General features: G+C 36.8%; 1 protein-coding gene across 3 annotated transcripts in view; it reads right to left on the reverse strand.

The window, feature by feature from the left end:
- LOC131044117 (uncharacterized) overlaps positions 1 to 19,992 on the reverse strand; it is a 341,446-nt gene that overhangs the window by 262,170 nt on the left and 59,284 nt on the right. For all 3 annotated transcript variants that reach the window (XM_057977369.2, XM_057977370.2, XM_057977371.2), the window contains exons 5-8: positions 4,018 to 4,096; positions 3,874 to 3,906; positions 3,133 to 3,221; positions 817 to 891 (exon numbers count right to left, since the gene is read on the reverse strand). In XM_057977369.2, coding sequence (XP_057833352.2) covers positions 817 to 891; positions 3,133 to 3,221; positions 3,874 to 3,906; positions 4,018 to 4,096 — 276 coding nt within the window. The remainder of the gene's footprint in view (positions 1 to 816; positions 892 to 3,132; positions 3,222 to 3,873; positions 3,907 to 4,017; positions 4,097 to 19,992) is intronic.

The raw sequence follows: 19,992 nt of genomic DNA on the forward strand, positions 1-19,992 counted from the left end.
TGATATAGTTAGCCATTTTGGCATCAACACAATTCAATTTGTTATCTACCAATTTGGCATTGATTGGAATTTGTATATAATTACCAATCATTTTGGCATTGATCGAGTCTATTATGTTTTGTCAATTTGATACTGCTTGTCATTTGGACAGCTTGTTGTCATTTAGTTTGTGATTACTTGCTAGTCTACAAAATAATTTCCATATGCTCTCACCTTGCCCACATCAGAATCTTGGTGATCAAAAAGACCTTGGGATTTTGATTGATATTTTTGAAATCTTGGTGAATTTGTTAGCGGTCCTTTCAAAGACATTACAGTAAACTAGATACAATATGTAACAGCATTTAGCATGGATCCTAACAAAAGGTAATCAACATCCATTTTATGAACATTGAAATATATATATTATATTGTAGTATTATATATATAGCACAGAAATTAAAAATTGATGATGCTATTTATTTTTCAAACAACCAAAAATAAGAATAGTTCATATTTTCATAAGAGAATTGTTCCATATATGGATTACATAGAAAATAACTTTTGTTTCGTCAAGAGGTTGAATCTTAGGGATGCTTCCTCCAATACAGCAAATAATAACTAATGATACCTTACATTTCCAGGTTATCAATGATTCAAATAAATAAAAAGTAATAAAATAAAGAACACCAATAATAAGATCTAAAGTTTCAAACTAAACCATGGACAACAAAAAACAAAGTATTAATTACCACATTCAAAACCCATGCTTTCCAAGATAACAAAGTAAATTAAGAAAATAATATCTATCATTCTTTCATCAGAAATATAACTTACTTGTGAAGGTTTTGATGACTCATATCCAATATCAAATAAAAGAACTTTGCCATTCCGCTCAGACACACAACCAATCTAACAAGACAAATAAGAAAGTAACAAATAAGTTGTTGGGGCAATCAACTTGAATAATATAAATGTATTTACAATAAAACAAGAATAACATAAAATGTTTAGTGCACAGGTTCCTTCCATGAACTAAATGTGCTTGTTTATATGATATCCTAAAAGAAAAGACCGGATTGTATAAATGCTTGATTGACAATAAATAAGAAAGAAAAAAGAAAATAATGAGTGTGTAGGATAGGTTTCGACATTTGAAGCCATCAACGTGAGAACTTAAAATGCAGTTTATAGATGGTCATAACCTTACAAAACTATTGGTGCCCTAATTTATTTCACAAATAAATATTGCAAGCCAATAATTTACACAACCATCCACCAAGATCCCTCTAACTTACAAGTTCTTAAACCACATATCTGATCATTTTGCATATTAAAAGAATAGAAGCAAAATAACCATTTTCATTTCCATCATCTGATCAATTCCCTATATGCATTCTATTGATCCAGACAGGTTTCACTTTCTTCTCTACAAGCTTTTTCTCAATTCTCACATGCAGCTGTAGACCATAGTGTTGAGACTCAATGATTTATGATGAGTAATCATCAAATCATGAGCTGATGCAGTCTCAACAAATACTCGCCAAATCTAGTAGCATGCACTTAAAAATAACAAAAAACAGAAGAACAATAAGATTAAGAGCGGTGGGAACACTTAAAAAAGAGTTCTTAATTATTTTTAAAAAATTAAAATCCAAGTTTTGGCTGAGTTGTTCACCAAGTGCAAGTGAGTCAAAATCAACTTGAGAAATCCATGCTTTAACACTATTCTCTAGATTGTGTAAAATAAAAGTGATTACACCACACAAGCAGTATCACTAATAAGGTGATCCAGTTCCCAAACAAAATACAACAGAATAACACTCTAAATTGTTATGCATTGAATCAATATTGGCAATGAACCAAAACTCGCCAAAGAGAAGCATGCAAGAAAAGATATAGAACTGAAACGACAAACTGTATCACTGTGTGTTCTATACATGGCATGCTCTCAAGAGAGATGTATAATTGTTTATATTATATACAAGGATTCTATGAATGACTGCTTGTTTTGATGCTATCGAGGGATCTTCATATTCTATCACCTAACTATGTCACAGATTCATATTTTGAAATGAAAGAATGATGCTTACACCAAAATGTTTACAAAACAAATAGATTTCAAGCAACAGCTGAAAGGTTGTCTTCTTGTAGGCGATATCTTAAACAGAGGCTGCATGGACAAGTGTATAGACATGACACAAACCATAAAAGCCCGTCCTGACAAGTAATTATGCAGCATGAAGATCCAAAATGATACATGAATGACACAAAAGATGTTGGCACCGTGCACCAACTTCTAATAATCCGATTGAGTTGCATGCAAGATGCGATGCTGCAATAGTTTGAGTGAATCTCCTAATTTGGAACTATGGAGCTTAGACATTGCTGATGATGATGTGTCATCTTTATGAATCAATGTAGTATGCCATGACATGGAGCTACATAACAGGTCTAACACTGTGATGAGAAGCACACACTCTGGAATTCGGTTACAGAAAAATTGCCAAAGGGAAGCTGATTTTGGGCTAGGAGAAAAGGTTCAAAGGAAAGCAAACATTGGAAGTGGTTCCTGTGCAATGTTACTACATTGGCATCAATTCCAAAGGCACAACTAACAGCACCATCAGGGAACATCTTAAAAATGTAAGCCAATAGCAAGACTTCCAGGCATCCACCATGCATTTACATATTCCAAAATGTAAAGCAATAGTTTTAATGATAGAAATTCAAGATTTATATGAATCAACTACCATTTAAAATAGTCAACATTTAATGGCTTGTAAAAGCATAGCTGACAGATTTATATTTACATTCAGTCAAAGGAGGACAAACATGCCCTCCACCACAGTGATATTTGTCCAGTACAGCAATCAAAGGTCAATAATAACTTCCTGGTCAAATAAATAGTAAATCAACGAACTGAATGCAGACAAAATGAGCAAATACAATAAAAAGCACAGATTTTAAACATTGTCATTACAATCTCATTAAAGAAATTTAAATCATTTATTTTTTTAAATGTAACACTCTCTTCTTATACTTGAAAGTTGAACATCCTATAAACTATTTTTTGATATAATAAGAATCATTACTGCACAAAAAGCAGCATTATTTGCAATTTGCACAAAAATAGTCCATTATCAAACAAACCTCATCTTGATTAGTGGGATTCCAGCGAACAGCATCAAGCTTCTCGCGAGTAGAGATCTCCACTATGGGTTTTGCTTCATCCCTGAAGTCTATTTGGAACAAGAAAACAGAAAAATTGTAAGTACACAATGATTGGTCAACAAAGAAAATAAAATATGATATAGAAAAATGGCTTCTACAAAGCAGCATGAAGAAAATAATTCTCAATAACTAAACATGGGATGTATAATTACAAGTTATATTTCACACAGTAATTTCTACCGCTAGCTTACTGAGAAGCAATTAAATGAAAGGAACAAAACATGTATACATCATTAAAAAAATACAAATAAAAGTACTGTAATGGCAACCCTGTATGGACTTTTGTCTCATCCATTGCTCCCATCAAAAGTGAGTCTGAATACTATGGGTGTGCTTGTTTCCTAGCCATGATAGCTGATTTTCATTGAGATAGACATCAATAACATACTAATAGACAAGGTGCCTTTTTTGAAGACACGTCCCATACTATGGAAATAAATTGGAATCAAAGATTTTATTATTTAATGGAAATCCTTTAAATTTTTAAGTTAAAATTTTCTTTGCTGTCATATGCATATAGCAAATCAAATTCATCAATCCTTTCACAATTAATGGGCAATGAATAGAAGTCGCTTTAGATGCAAGCTTGAGATAGAGAACCAAGCTATCCTAGATTTTCAAACTAAAGGAAAACCATTAAGTGAAAGAAGTTTGCCTTACCATTTTTCTTCCTTCCATCCTTCATTTGAGCACCTATATAACATTCAAAAGTGACACAGTAGAAAAATTAATGGTTTATATAAATGGATAATCAGAAGAGTTTTCGATTTGTATATTGTTGAAATCAATTAACCGAAACTTTACTTGCACATTTGCAACAAAGACTTTCATAATCATGCACTTTCAAGCATCCAGTACTCGTTACTGATGCCAAATAGATTCCCTGTGAAAACAAATGACTTATTAAATTCCGCACTTTTGTAGTTGAGAAGAAATAACTGCAGTATAATAGGACCACTTAACATATGCAACACTTTAGACAATTCCTTAGCCCTATGGAAATTGAAAATAAAAGATCTGGTGTAGGAGGAAAAATAGATTTATGCAATTATCAATCGATAACTTTCTTAAAAAATAATGTCAATCCTCATTATGACAGCAACCAATGAAGAACCACAATCGAAAATTAGGGTCAAAACTCCAAGTAAAACTAAGTCTTCCACAATGAACACAAAGACAAAACAAAAAGAAGACAAGCATGGGCAGACGTGAAAGGAATACAATACAGAAGCTTTATATTGCAACAAACAATCTACTAATTAAAAAGCCTATACTTACCCTAAAAGAGGCAGAATGTCTTTCCATGGGTTCTACAAGGCATTACTTCATGTTTTGCTATAACTAGTTCTCTAACAAGGCAGGGTCAAAGAGGATGAGATCAGCGGTATATCATTGGAGCTTTCATACAAAAGAACCAAGTTCGAATCCCTAAAAGACATGCTTGCATGTAAATCACGTAATACTCTGCATTCCATTCTGAAATTTGAAATACATCAAATATTGAGGCCAGATTCAAATCCTACCTGAATTCAACAAGAACAATACCATTGATTTTGGAATATTAGCTAAAAGTCATGCTTAAAAAGGTACTATTTACCCACTTAAAATACTTGCTGATAGGGAGGGATACACAAACCTCATATCAGGTTAACATTACGAAATGAAATGTCAAAACATGACCATACATGATCCATAACTCAGAAACCCTAGTGGTCCATTCATTTTGGAACTTAAAGATCAACACTAGTCCATACTTTTAACACTCTTCTCTAGCCATATTTAGCCAATGACAATATCAAAATTGCTTAAACAATAAACAAAACAGGAGTAATTAAACACAAAAATAGAGCACGTGCAAGAATCAACTCATAACACCATAGATTTCCTTGGAGAAAAACTGAAAATTCCAAAAAGGAAATGCTCTCAACACCTCATTCACTATTTGAAGCTTATTACACAAAAACCCTTCCAAATGGTTGATATTTGTAGGTCTACACTATCCTATGTGCAACTACCGTCTTCCCATAGACTCTCGCACTCTCAAGCACTCTGCAACCTATTGTCCACCTATCAACACAACAATGAGTCTTTTGTACATGCCAATTGAACCTTACAACAAAGGGTTTGATCCCTTTTTTATGCCCTACAGTCATGGGAAATCAAACAAACTTGGGGGTCGTAGACATAATTGAAACAACCATCCATGTAACTACCATCCTCAGATCTTAATCATTCTCCCTACCAATTGTATCAACACATGCAAAAGATCACCACTAACATCTACCCACCATGCATGCATACATCCACAACCTTTTCCTATAAAATAACAATTATGGTTGTAACTAAGCCAACACCATGACATATGACATTTTGTCACAATGCCAATCCACCCACATAGATAAACCAATGTCACAACTACTAAGGATCAAATATTAACTTCACCAAAATCGCACACTTCGACAACTTCTAATTGTCTTCAGCAGCATATCACTTGTGAACGAGTGAAAACTACAAATGCTTCACTTTTACATTCTTCTTCGGCAACCTGGTACTGCATGAACCGGATACTAGAGACGCCATAACTCACTTTCCTCCTTCTGAAAGGAATTAACAATATCTTCCAAGGGAAGATCTTCAACAATGTTATCTCCTTGATCCGCCTCATAATATCCCACCGAAGCATTGACAAGAGGTGCTTCAAGGGCCAACCTTTCGAGAAATGGAGGTAACTTATTCTGATTTCTAGCTACATAGCAAGAAGCATTGTTGAGATAGGTCCTTTGTGGAACATCTTTGTATGGAATGAGAAAAGACGCTTGCAAAATTTGCTTTTTCAAAGCAAGCACATTGACAAGTCTCTGCAACATGGGATCTATAGTACTTTGAAGAAGGAAAATTCGAAGTCTCTGGAGTTCAAAAACTTACTTTGGCCTTGTTTGGATCCTTTTTAATTTTTCCAACAAGGATCAAATGTTCTTCTATATCTCCACGGCCTGAGCTTGAGCCACTGCTACATTTGCAGGAGGTGTTCTTAATAAAAAGCTAACCTCATGTAACTGGGCATTAACAAAGAAACACTTAAGATTCTCCTCAGTTGGTTGAGAATTAGCAAGAATTATATTTTTCAACTTATTGAACTTTGCCACAAAATCTCTCATGGGTTCATGCACTTCTTTCCTCATAGAAGTTAATTGAGCCAAGAGAGCATGTGCATCTTCTATTGGCTTAAACTGTGCCTGAAACTAAGTTTTGAGAATATCCCAGCTAGTAATGGTTTAAGGTGCCAAATGGTAAAATCAATCTGCTGCTACACCTTGCAATGTTTCAACAAATAGACGTATTGCTACATCTTCATATTCCACACCAAGAATTCCACATGCAATATGAAATGCTGCAATGTGTTCATCCGGGTGTTGCTTTCCATCCCCAAAAAAATTGGGAATATTCTTCCACTAACCTTGTGGAAGAGGATGACGAGGTGGAGTCAAATTAAGGGGACCAAAATTCTACCCCCACAGTCCTTGTGCAGCCATTGCTACTAGCTGTAGAGGTTGACACAAGAGAGTTACAAACCATTGCACTTGTGAAATTGCTAAATACCTCGGTGCACTTGAAGCTTCACTTGGAATAGAAGATCTTTGACTAGTAGTTGGAAAACTCCTTGTTCTTTGGAGGGAAGAACTTGCATGCACAGGTAAATAATAAAAATGATGCTTTTGAAGAAGTTCAAAGATAGGATCCACAACACCTTGATTTCTTCTACAACGCGTGTAACTTTGACTTGCTAGAGTAGAAGCTAGTTGTGTGCTCATGTCCCCAACAAAGTCACCAAAAACTGTTGGGTGAAAATTTTGCAAACTGGGGAGGGTTAACAAAATGTAACTTTCACAACAGTATGTGAGATAATACCTCTCAGAAGGCAAGGTACGATCCCTCCTACTTGTAAGGGAAGGCTCCCCCTTTGTACTGCAAACTATATTTAATATTATCCTACCTGCTAACTTTACACTAATACAGAATGACACGATTACTTTACTCTCTTTGTAGAGTAAGTATTTAACCAATACTCTATTTAGAATGAATTTACTTTCCTAAAGCTAAAAACACTTCTTATTTGCAGCAATATAAAATGTTTACTAACTTGGAAGCAAAGTTTTAATAAGAGTACAAAGTATCATGTTGCTTCATGTTGACGTGACTAAAATCGTGTTGTTACGACTCTATCTAGCCAACGCACAATAGAATTTACTCGCCGAGCATCCTATCCTCTCTTGTATAAGAAAGCCCTAATGCTGTTTTTAATCGATCAAAGGGGACAACCTCAAGGTTTCAAATGTCAGTTCTTGACTGCGGGATAACTCAACACTCGATGTGTTTTGCTGGGAGCACAAGGGGCCTTACATTTTGCAACAAGCTGGTCAACATCTGATTCTCGAACTGGGAAATAAAAGCAAAGGAGAAGGGTTTAGGAAACCTAAAATTAACAAGACTGGTATGCAGGTAGACAGATTCAACATAACCAATCCTTGCTTGGCCAGAATGACTCACAACCTCGCAAGAACAGTGCAATCTTCAAGGGGACTTAGAAGATTTTCAAACTGCAGGTGCATGCCCAAACACCCAATTCTGGCGCAACTCAGACGGACACCTGCAATGGAACTAAACACAAATTTAAAGGCTCAAGCTAACCATACACAAGGATACACAATTGCATATCCTCAATCATATGACCCTGAATCCATCATATACCTGCACACCAAGAAGATCTATCTAAACTATTGAAGGAAACCATGCAAACAGACTAAAACCAAGATGATAAACACCAAATCAATGTCCATTATATTGATTCTAGCTGTTATTACAACAATTTCTGCAACATTTCTATACTACTCCTAAAATTTAACCTTCTACAAAACTCTAACCTATTCTAACTGAAATCTAACAATCTAACTGTCTAAAAATCTAGCCCCTTACAAAAGAAAGGCCTCTGCCTTTTATAGATTTTACAATTCGAACCGGTGGCTAGGATTGACTGCATCCAAGGGCTCTGATTTGCCTTCTAGAAGCCGGCAGCTTTAACCCATGCCAACTCAATTCTCAGTTATCCACCCAACCACTATCTCAACTATCTACAACTATTTGGCTTTCATTTAGTCAATTTGGTAGTTAAAGATAACTGACCTGTGTCCCCTTGTTTTAAAATATCTTGAACGGGACCCACAAGCAGTTCTTTTACAATAAAATAGTTTTAGTTTCAAAAACTGAATTTCTGGAATTAAATCCAGCACTGTATCCTTCTGAGAATGAATATTTGGTAGCATTTTGTGTTCTTTGTCTTCAATCTCGTTTTTCGGTGGTCTGGCAATGGCGTGCTTCCCATGCTTCATTTTTTGATACTGGGCTCTGCATCCTCCCTTCCCGGCTTCGCTCGCGATCCTTCCTCAATTTGTGTTTGAGGCTTTCTCCTGGTTCTTCCCAACGACGTCTTCATCCTGCAAACAATCAATTTTGATCTGCATTAATCATTTTGAAAAATTAAATAAATTAATTTAACAAACACCAAATTATAAAGCGATGTTGGGCTTTGTTTTGATGCAGATGAAAGATGTTCACTTTAAAACAACCCAATCCTTTGAATTGGAATGCAAACTCGATCTCCAGGAACATTTTGCAAATTCGGCCATTTGGGACATATTGCACAACTTTACCCCTCTATTTTAAACACCTCCTTGCTTTAGAATGAAATTCAGGCTTTTGAATAGAAATGAGAGAACTTTGTTATTTTCTTTTTGATACAAAACTCGACCATTGTGCATGAAATGGGCGGTCTTTAGATTTGCAATCTTAAACTTTAAATGCCCCCCCCTCTTTAACTTGACAAAATTCGGCCTTGAGAAGAACTCCGTGAATTAAACTACCTTGGCAACTCTTTCAATCTTGCGGATTTAGAAGAAAATTCAGCCTTGAGAGACAAAATGCGAACTTTGTTTGCTAACTTCGACCTAGAGACCAATTTTGCAAGCCTTTGGTGATTTTCGACTAAAATGAGGATTTTAGGGAACTTAGAGGTTTTCTTTCCATTAGCTTATGGAAGTTAAAAATGTGAGATTTAGAGGTTTTCAGCCTAACTAGGCCTTTTGCTAGATTTCAACCGTTTTAAGTTTCAACGCCCTCCTTAGTTAATTTTGGGCCCTTTAGAAACTTTGTGAGATTTTCACCCTCACCCTATTAAGCGCCTCCTTTGCCCTTTGTCTTCAAACTTCGGGCATTTAGAACAATATGCATGACTTATGCCCTTTTCGACCATTTAGAAACTTTGTGAGATTTTCTAAGAGAGCGATTTTGTTTTAATGATTTTGGCTTAGATAGGAACTTTAAAAGCTTTATCTCACATTTCGGCTTGTTAGGCGACCCTAGGCCCTTTACCTTTTCTTTTGACCTTGGAACGATTTTGGGGGGCTTCATCTAACATTTTGGCCTTCTAGGCCGAATTTGTCTTGGGTCTTATTACCTCTTTTGGCTTATGAAGGTGCCCTAGCGAATTTTCTCTCATTTCGGCCTTGGAGACCGGTTTTGGGTCAAAACATTTTGAATTTCGGGTCTCAAGGCCGATTTGCCAACTTTTGTTTCAAATTTTGGCCCAAGAGGCCGATTTTAGAGACCTTTCCTTCAATTCGAGTCTAAAGGCTGATTTTAGAGAGTTTGACTTTGCATTTTGTCCTACCAAGCCGATTGGAGAGTTTTGTCTGATATTTCTAGCTTTTAGGCCAATGTTGTGAGCTTTAGCGCCCCTTAATGATTTTCGGGTCTTTTGCAAGAATGTGAGATTTTGGACTGAGAAGATGGACACACCCTTTTGACTCATGAAATGAAATTCACCCATTCCCTTTCGGACACCTTTTCTGAAGTGGGCAGATTTCTTTCATTTTGGTCCTAAAAGGCCTCTCTTTCTTCCCTCAGGAAGACTGCAGAAAAAAAAGACGAGGTCCCTGGTCCAGGACGGGGTGTGTGTGCAGAACGCACAACACTTCCTTTTTCTGAAAAATAGCTTTTGGGACGGGAAAGTGACAATGAAGCACAAAGTCTTCTTATAATCACTATCCTTTCAACCTTTTATAAATAACTTCTTTTTAAACAGTTTCTCCAGAATGACGTCTACAGCACAAAGTCTTCAGGCTGCTATTCATATAAAACTTAACAACAAACAATATAGATAATAAGCAAAAGCTCAAAGTCTTCAAACTATTATCCACACCAATTTCCTATACTCAAATTCTCAAAGTAACACAAAGTCTACTTGTATGAACTCAAATTACTCTTTCAATTTTTTGCACAAATAACAAGGCTCAACTTAAATCTTTTCAAGAGCATACAACATAAATGACATACGAACATCTATATCCTACACAAGATTGATTCCAACACAAAGTCTGAAAGCTAAACTTGTCGTCTCTTTCACTGAGAAGATGGACACACCCTTTTGACTCATGAAATGAAATTCACTCATTCCCTTTCGGACACCTTTTCTGAAGTGGGCGGATTTCTTTCATTTTGGTCCTAAAAGGCCTCTCTTTCTTCCCTCAAGCAGACTGCAAAAAAAAAAAGACGGGGTCCCTTGTCCAGGACATGGTGTGTGTGCAGAACGCACAACACTTCCTTTTTCTGAAAAAATAGCTTTTGGGACGGGAAAGTGACAATGAAGCACAAAGTCTTCTTATAATCACTATCCTTTCGACCTTTTATAAATAACTTCTTTTTAAACAGTTTCTCCAAAATGACGTCTAAAGCACAAAGTCTTCAGGCTGCTATTCATACACAGCTTAACAACAAACAATATAGATAACAAGCAAAAGCTCAAAGTCTTCAAACTATTATCCACACTAATTTCCTATACTCAAATTCTCAAAGTAACACAAAGTCTACTTGTATGAACTCAAACTACACTTCAATTTTTTGCACAAATAACAAGGCTCAACTTAAATCTTTTCAAGAACATACAACATAAATGACATAAGAACATCTATATCCTACACAAGATTGATTCCAACACAAAGTCTGAAAGCCAAACTTGTCGTCTCTTTGACTAAGTTTGCAAATTCACAATAAAATAATGATGGAAAAAGATCCTTATTACAATGAAAACCCTGATATAGAAGAGGGATGATGCACAAAAATAGGAAAAGTTACAACTAATTGGTGACCAAGTCAAAAGTAGAGACCTATTTGACTTCGAACACGTGTAGTCCTACATGTGTAATAGAGCATATACAAAATGACACTTAAGGTGTCGATTGGAAATACAAAATGCCACTAGAAAATCATAAAAATGACTTCCTCATGAAGTTCCTCCTCAAATTCCTTTAGAATTACCTATGTCTTCTCTTGACGCGAATGTGGATGCTTTTTCCATTGTTCATATTGTTCGTGTTTCAGGGGGTGAATCTCCTCAGAGGGTCATTCCGATTTCAGCAGCAAAGCCGTCTCTTGATCATCCTCAAAAGAATTTGATGAATATCTTTGAGGATAATCCTGCGTATGGTCCTTTGTCAGAGATTGATACTTTTGCTTCTAGTTTTGATGAGTTCATGATGCAATCGTCAGGTCCTTTGGTTAATGAGTAGTCTATAGTTGTTGTTCAAACAGTAACTTCTCCCAAGATGATGACTGTCATTCAAACAGAAACTGCTTCTCCCTCACTTTACCTCCATGGCTTAGTTCTTTTACTCCTAAAAGAAAGAAGCAGGAAATATCTCCTGACACCTTTGATTTCCAGCATCTCAAGCAATCAAAACCCAAGGTTGCCAAAAGAGCTAAGATGATTTCAAGGGTAACAGTGGATAGTAACGGAATGAAGGTGGCTGAAATTGTTGAACCAATTGTAGACAAGCCATAGGAAGAGATGCAAGCTGCTGATTACAAGATCATGAGGGTGGAGTTGGGCAAACAAACAAATGAAGTGGTCAAGCATGATGCTCAACATTCAGTAGCCTCATTGGTGCAGTGGTATGATGAACTTCTAGCAAAGAAGGATAAGCTAGAAGAGGAAAATGTGCAACTTGTTGCAGCAATCCAAAAGATTATCAAGTCTTCTAATGAAAGGTACAATCCTTCAACTTCTTCAAATGCAAAAGAATCAGTCCAAAGAGTTGAAAGAGTTGCTCAAAAGGTACAAGCGTTGGATTCTTGGGTAGATCAGCTTCATGATTTATGTACCCAAGTGTTGAAAGATGTGTTCCAAATGATGGTTAAGTTGGAGACCATTGAAGAAAAATTGAATCAGGCTTCTGAGGTTTTCAAACAGAACCTGAAAAGAGTTGAAGGCAATTTGATGGTTTGGCAAAAAATTGCCTCAAGAAAAGTTGAACGTTCTTCAAGAACATGACATTATTCCTTCTAGAGTCATGTATCCAGAATTTGAAGAACTCTTGGAGAATAAAGTCCTTGTTCTCACGTCACTCATTGAGGATATTGATGATGCCATAAAATTATGCACTAAGTGTTGCAAGATGTTGTTTCTTGTTGTGAGAAAGCTTCTTGTAATATTATGGATCAAAATGGAGAATTGTTGCCAGAAGAAGAAGTTCTCTCAAATCTACAGATGAAGATTCATCATGAATGGAGGAATGAACAATTTTCAGCTGAATCAATTCAAGCTTTGATGAAATACCAAATCTTCTTGCAGGAAATCCAGTATTCTCTTGAGAAGAACAGCATTACAATCATTCGTTGCAGCGATGTTATTGTAAAAACCATGATCTTTGTGAAAAATACTCACGAACCGAATCCTGATTAACTACAAATGATCATCCACAAGTTTGAAGGATTCATGGCCAAACATGCTGCAACAAAAGTGTTTTTCAACACTTAGTTGTAATTTCAAATTTGTAATTTCAGTTTTGTAGTTTCCCTTTTGACAAGCTTACTTATAAAAGCAATTTTGTAAATTGCAAATTTAGGTCATTACTTGCATTTTTGTAATTACAAGTAGGTTGATTACAAGTCAATTTAGAATAGGACTTGTAATTTTGAATAAGTTTTAGATAGTAGTTGAATAAGTCATGGTGGTTGAGAGAGTTCCTCAAGTTAGTTGAGATCCTCACACCTTTTTCTCAAGAATCCTCTCCTATAAATACTTGAGGGAGTCTATTGTATCTTTTATCTATTGAAAAGCAAGCAAGTAAACTCTGCTAAATTTATAGCAAGAAAGACTTTGTGCTTTTTTATGTGTAAATCGAAGTTGAAAGAAATAGAAGAAGATTGCTCAAGGATTGAGACTTTGTGCTAAATATTTTGAGTTTGTGTTCAATATTATCTTTCTTGCTAGTGTTTCTATAAGAGTTTAATCAAATTTGATTTGCATACTTTGTGTGGCAAGTATTGGAGATTAATATCCGTTAGAGTAGATTTTTTGTTGAGAGAAGTTGTAGGACTTGTGTCTACACTTGTTCTTGAAAGAAAGTGAAAGTAAATTTTGTGATAAGGAATAGTTGGGAGACTTTGAGCTCACACTAGTTCTTGTTGTTTTATGTAGAGAAGAATAAGATATTTCAGACTTTGTGCTGCCGTACTTTGTTTTTGTTATCATTAATATAGAAAAGGGTAGATAGGATTTCACATATTCAAGACTTTGACCTTGATATTGCTGTCACGTCCCGACGGAAGTGACGGAAGTATTTGTGCTTTCAGGAAACTTCATTTCCTTTCTCTCACTTTGTTTTATAAGTTGTTGTTATTTTCAATTGCTATCACTTTGATGTGAAGAGAAAAGGATATAGTTTTTCTAGAAAGAAGAAGAAAGATTGTTGTCTCATCCATTTTTAGTTTAAGAATAGTTTATAGATAGGGGGAGTCTTCCCTTAATTAGGGGAGTATCATACTCACACGCTGTGGTTGAAACCACAATTTTGCACATCCCCCAGGTGTACAAAATTTTCAACCAACACACCTTCACCCTCGATATGGTCTTGGCTTTCTTAGTAGTCATAGGCTTGGTGGGGATGAGCTGACTGAAATTAAAATCATCTGGAGAAATAGCTTGTTTCTTCCTCTTAGGGGCATTTGAGAAAACCACGGTGGCAAGGAGGAATCATCATCAACACTTGTGACTAGGGCTTGAGAGGGATTTATTTGCTCTTGAGTAATAGTCACAATAGGTGATGTTGTGGTAACAACAATAGGAGGATTTTCTAAAGATGACTTGTTGGGTCTAGGACCTGTCTCTATCATGAACTTATCAAAGTCATCCAACATGGTAGCTAACACTTTAGACAAATTTGGAAAACTAGAGAAAACATTCTCGATATTATCATGAGGGTTATCCAAGGCAGATTCACTAGAAAACATTTACAATTGTGCTAAGGGTGACACATGTGACAGTAGATCCCAAAGGTTTTGTTTCAGTGGTAGAAACAGGAGCATGAACCATGGTAGACGAAGAGAGAGATACCTAGAGTAGGGATTCATGCGACTTATCTAATTATGGTGGTCCTTCTTCATCATATTCATCATGCTCTTCATTATTCTCCTACTCATCTTCAAGTTGATCAACATCAATGGACTCTTGATCAAGACATTCATCATCCAAATGCTCATCTTGTACTTCAAACTCCTTTGCCCCCTGAACATTTGAAGTGGATGGTTCTCCTTGAACTTTTCCTTTGTTTGCCCCAACTATAAATTGCAACTTCGGAGCCTTCTAAGGAGTAGCAAGATCCTGTTTATTCTTTGTTCTAATTTCTGACCTCCTACCAACAAGTCCAGTTGTAGCATTATCAGAACCAGTAGAGAGAGGCTTCAACTGAATTCCCTTGCTTGAAAGCCAAACATTAGTGTTTGCAAGGATACTCTGGAATCTGTCTCTACTAGAAGTTGACTCCTTCTGTGACCATTGAATGTGGGGCAAGGGAGTTGATGACACTTACTTTTCAACATAGGTAAGGTCTAGAACATTACCATCTTCTTCAAGGTCATCTAGGATATCAAAAAGATCAAACTCCCAAATTTGATCCACTCAAAGCCGACAGTAATCAAGCTTCCTGATATCATGTTTCATCTTGCAATCAATCCAAATGTCTTCAATGTGATGAACGTGACCATATGCCTTCTTCAATTTGCTCCTCATTCCCCTGTAGTCAAAATCTCTTCTTGCCTTGAAGAATCTCATGGTTACTCTTCTCATCTCTTCTTCCATTGCATTGGCTTTGAAGATTGAATTGATAGAGTACCTACCAATAGTCAAAGAGTATTTCAGACCTGTTTTGTGTGAGCTAGATTGAGCCTCACGTATTGCCACCATTTGACAAGCCAATTCCATCAAAACAGTTTTATCTAACAGATATCTAGGGAGCATGAAAGGTTCACCATTGAATCACCCTACCCTGAGATAGGTGAAAGTAGGGTATTGTAGGAACATACACCCGTATTCATTCACTACTTCCCAAGCATGATATGACACCATCTTGTTGTATAAATCTTTGTTCAACATGCACATATGATAACCAAAGAGTGCATCATTCACTCTCCGAAAATGATTAAAATTGTTCTTCAACACCAACTGGGAATAGTACTCATATACAGCAACCTGCCTCCTATCTCTTGATGTAGACGTTCCTGGGAAATGCCTCATAGAAGTTGTTGCATACATCAAATAAGAAGTCATCTAGAACTTGAGAGTAGTCGGCACCTTGGTGAGTTGTTCACATATGGCATCACTTATTTGCTTACCCCAAAATATCTTCTCCTTGTTTTGTCTAATGACATGGATATATTGATACATCCATTCATAATGGTTGTTAGAAGTAGGAAGCCCTTTCACCCTACTTAGGAGAGTAACCAAATCATTGACCTCTTCAATATGATCACTTCTAGGAAAATTCTTTGGCCACCTGGCAATTGTAGGCCTTGGGGTCTTCAACCAATTGTCATTCATGTTCTTCCTACATTTGTTTGAATTCCGATCATAGTAGGCTTGTGCTGACTGCATGGTGATATCAGAGTACTTTTCAATGTTAGGAGACTTGAAGATGGTGTGAAAGAAATCTTCATCAAGTCTAATTAGCTTCTTGCCACTTGTGTCCTTTACACTCCTGCTAACAAGATCAAAATGACTTGCAGCGACCATGACAAATTCAGGATCTTGAGCAGACATTTGGAACGCTAAGACTAGATGAATACCACTATTGATAGTGGACTCCATCTTGTAGTATGAAGGTGGCTACTCGACTCTTTTTGAGAAACTCCGCTAGGTCAACATGACCTATCTCAGTGTCCCTTATATGATCAATATTTGATATAACTAACAAAGGCGAGAAGACCAAATGTAGATCTTGCTTTTTGAACTTCATGGCCTTCTTGCTTGGAGATGGCTCTGTCATTTGTACAGTAATAACACTGTAACATGGAGAAATCATCAATATTGGAGAAGAGCAAACATCAATTATCTTGATCATCTTGAACTGAGAAGGCTCATGAATGAGTTGCATTTGGTATCATTAGGGTTTCAAAAACCCTCATTGGATCATGGTAATTCAAGTGTAAATCAGGCCTATGAATCCTATTTATGTGTGTGCAATTGGTGTAATTCAGGTTTGGAGGCCCGAATTACAATTATAAAGAAGTGTGGATCAAAGGTGTAATTTGGCTTCATAGGCCCGAACTACATTTTGGTAAAAAGACTAGGTGTAGTTCGGACCTATGGACCCGAACTGCAACTTGGAAAAAGCCTGCAATGTGTATAAGGCAAGACTAGTGTAGGTCAGACCTATCGGTCCGCCATACACCAAAGAGGGAAAAACAAAGTGTAAGGTGAGCCCATAGGTCCGCCATACACTTAGAAACGTTGGGATTGCAAACTGATGTAGGGCGGGTTTATGGATCTGCCATACACTATGTATAAGATTCACGTTGTAAGGCGGGTTCGTAAATCTGCCCTACACCAAGCATCACACTATGATGGTATAAGATGTAGGTTGGGCCTGTAGACCCGCCATACACCAAACAAAGGGCCTACGGCGTATGGTGGGCCTACAGCCCCACCTTATACCATGCATGCAATTGACAAGGGGGAAAGGTGGGGTATGAGTCCGTAAACCCAAACTCCACCAAAGGTTGGTGTAGTTCGGGTTTTCAAACCCAAACTCCACCTTTGGTTGATACACAATGCAATGGCAATGGTAAAGGATATTACTTGGGTTCACCGACCTAATCAACACCACGAATGTGGTGTTGTTCGGGCCGGTGAACCCGAACAGCACCAAAACATGGTGCACAGTTAAAAAAAATGTCGTGAAAGGGAAGGGCAAGGTGGATATTCGAGTGGATGAACCCGAATACACGATTTACTTGATGAAATAACAAAGGAAATGGTTCAAATGAAACCGAACGCCATTAACAAAAAAAGAACTAGGGTTTGCAAAACCCCATCGAATCAAGGAAACGACTTATAATGGAAAAGCATTTAATCAAAATAAGAAGAATGAAACTTACCAATAATGGGAAAGAAATCTACAAATTTGAAGATGAAGGGCACGAACTCCACAAAGACGCCTTAGCACAAAATGGGAAAAAACGAAAAATGCAGAGAAAAGATATAAAATTGAAATAATAAGACTCCTATTCGAACTTGTAAAAGGAGAATTAATAACACACAAGTGTCATAAGTGAGTGCCAGTCGGGTTTGTAAACCCGATTTGCACTTGTCATTGGCAAGGTGCATTTCGGATTTACAAACCCAACTTGCACCTAGTGCAAAAAGGTGACACGAAGGAGGTGCAAATCGGGTTCCCCAACTTGCACTTAGTCCAAAAAGGTGACACAAAGGAGGTGTAAATCGGGTCTATGAACCCGATTTGCACCATGAGCCCAAAATGGTGTAAATTGGGTTTATAGGCCCGATTAACACCTAGAACTCAAAGGAAGATTAAATGGGAAAAAACAAGCAACAATTACGCACGAGATGACGAAGTCATCTTGAAAAGCGTGCATAGAGCGATAAAACCGCAAATAGGCCAAAAAATTGTGGGGTTACCCCAATTTTTCAAAATGTTAAAATTGGGGATAACATACCTCAACATAATTACTTATTACATTGTCCTTGTGCGGGTCCTTCTTAAAATTGTTCGACCAAAACAATGAAGATTCATGTCACTTTAGGAGTGAAAGTGACGAATTCGTTTCCCTACCCATGTGAACCTTAACCCCCTTTCTTCATTGAGCTCAAGGCCTAAATCGAAACTCATGAATTGGAATCTTCAACAAAAAAAGATTAAGCCCAGTCTGTGATCCTTGGAGCCCAATTTGCATTAAAAATTAAACCACGAAATATAAAGAAAAAAGAAAGGGATAAATGCAAGTCTGAAATAGATAAATCCAAAGGAGGGAACAATTCAATCTCCACACCCATTTTTATGCTTGGTGAGAAAAATGTGGATGCCATGTCTGCAAGGGTCCCTTGCGAAATCTTTAACAGATTTGCCACCTGACTTTATATTCTTCCACCCACAAAAGTGGCAATTGAAAACTAACAATTGAGACAGATGTAATGATGTTTTACACCTTCTCTTTGCTTATTTTACAAGGCGCAGCTACCTTCTAATAATATACAAAGGATACATTCCACATATGCTTTTAACCAGAAAGCAAATAAGGTAGAGCTTTTAAACAAAAAGATTTAAAAGGCAAGCAATGCTAACAAAATAATAACGGAATAGAATACAAAGAGTATCTAAAAGTACTAGCGTCCATCATATTCAAAAAACAAATTACTACTCAGTTTGTCCAAAGCCACAACAATCACAGCAATATGCACATACTAATTCCCATAATCCACATGACCGATATCCAGAAGGAGAAATCTAAATGACAGGATATTCAACATAAGAAGAACAATCAATTCATTAACCATAACTCAAAGTTTACAATTCATGAACCAGCATTCAAATTTCCTTTTCTATAGATATTCAAAAAAAGACCACATCTATGAGAAAACAGCAAAAAAAGATCCATTCTACGAGCATCCATTTAACATATATAGATAACCTAGTAACTGCTTTGAAACCAATGGTCTCAGCAAGATGACCGTTCCTAAAGCAACTAAAACAATATAACAGCCCTCCAGAGCCAGTAGTTTTTGAGCAACCCCTTAGGGAGAAAATAAAAGAATACGGTAAAACAAGACCTAGGAAATAATGACAGGCCCTCCAACTTCAGTTCCTCCACATGGTGCTTCTTCCGACGCATTGTTTATTGACCCTTCTTGTGTTGCCTTACCCTACATCCTTGCTCTATATGTCCTATATTTGGAAACGATTGGAGTAACTGCTCGAGCATTTGGGTTGGTGGTGATTTTCACCACTAGCTTACATTTTGCTTAACTTTTGATCTGCTTCTGCAACCTTTGGACGAATATCATCAACTTGATTCTTGAATCTTGGGAAATACGTTGCTCGATTTTTCAGTCTCCATTATCCTTTCACTCATTTTTTCAACAATTAATTCTCGCTCTGAAACTCTGAATCACATCTGCACTCTTTCGTAATTTTTCCCCATCTTCCTCAACTATGTTGACTTCAAAAAGGGGTAAGTGGTTCAGTATATCCCTGATCTCCAATCGAAGTTGCGCTATGGTTGACCTTATCTAAGTATCCAATTCATCAAGGAAATCTTCCACTCTGACATGTTTACCCACGTGTCCGACTCATTTTGACCCTGATTGTTGATTACTCCTTCACTGAGTAAAAGGGCCAAAGGTGTAAGAACCCCTTGTAATTCTAATCTGTTTTT

This window comes from Cryptomeria japonica, chromosome 4, assembly GCF_030272615.1.
Source record: "Cryptomeria japonica chromosome 4, Sugi_1.0, whole genome shotgun sequence".
NCBI classification, from domain to species: Eukaryota; Viridiplantae; Streptophyta; class Pinopsida; order Cupressales; family Cupressaceae; genus Cryptomeria; species Cryptomeria japonica.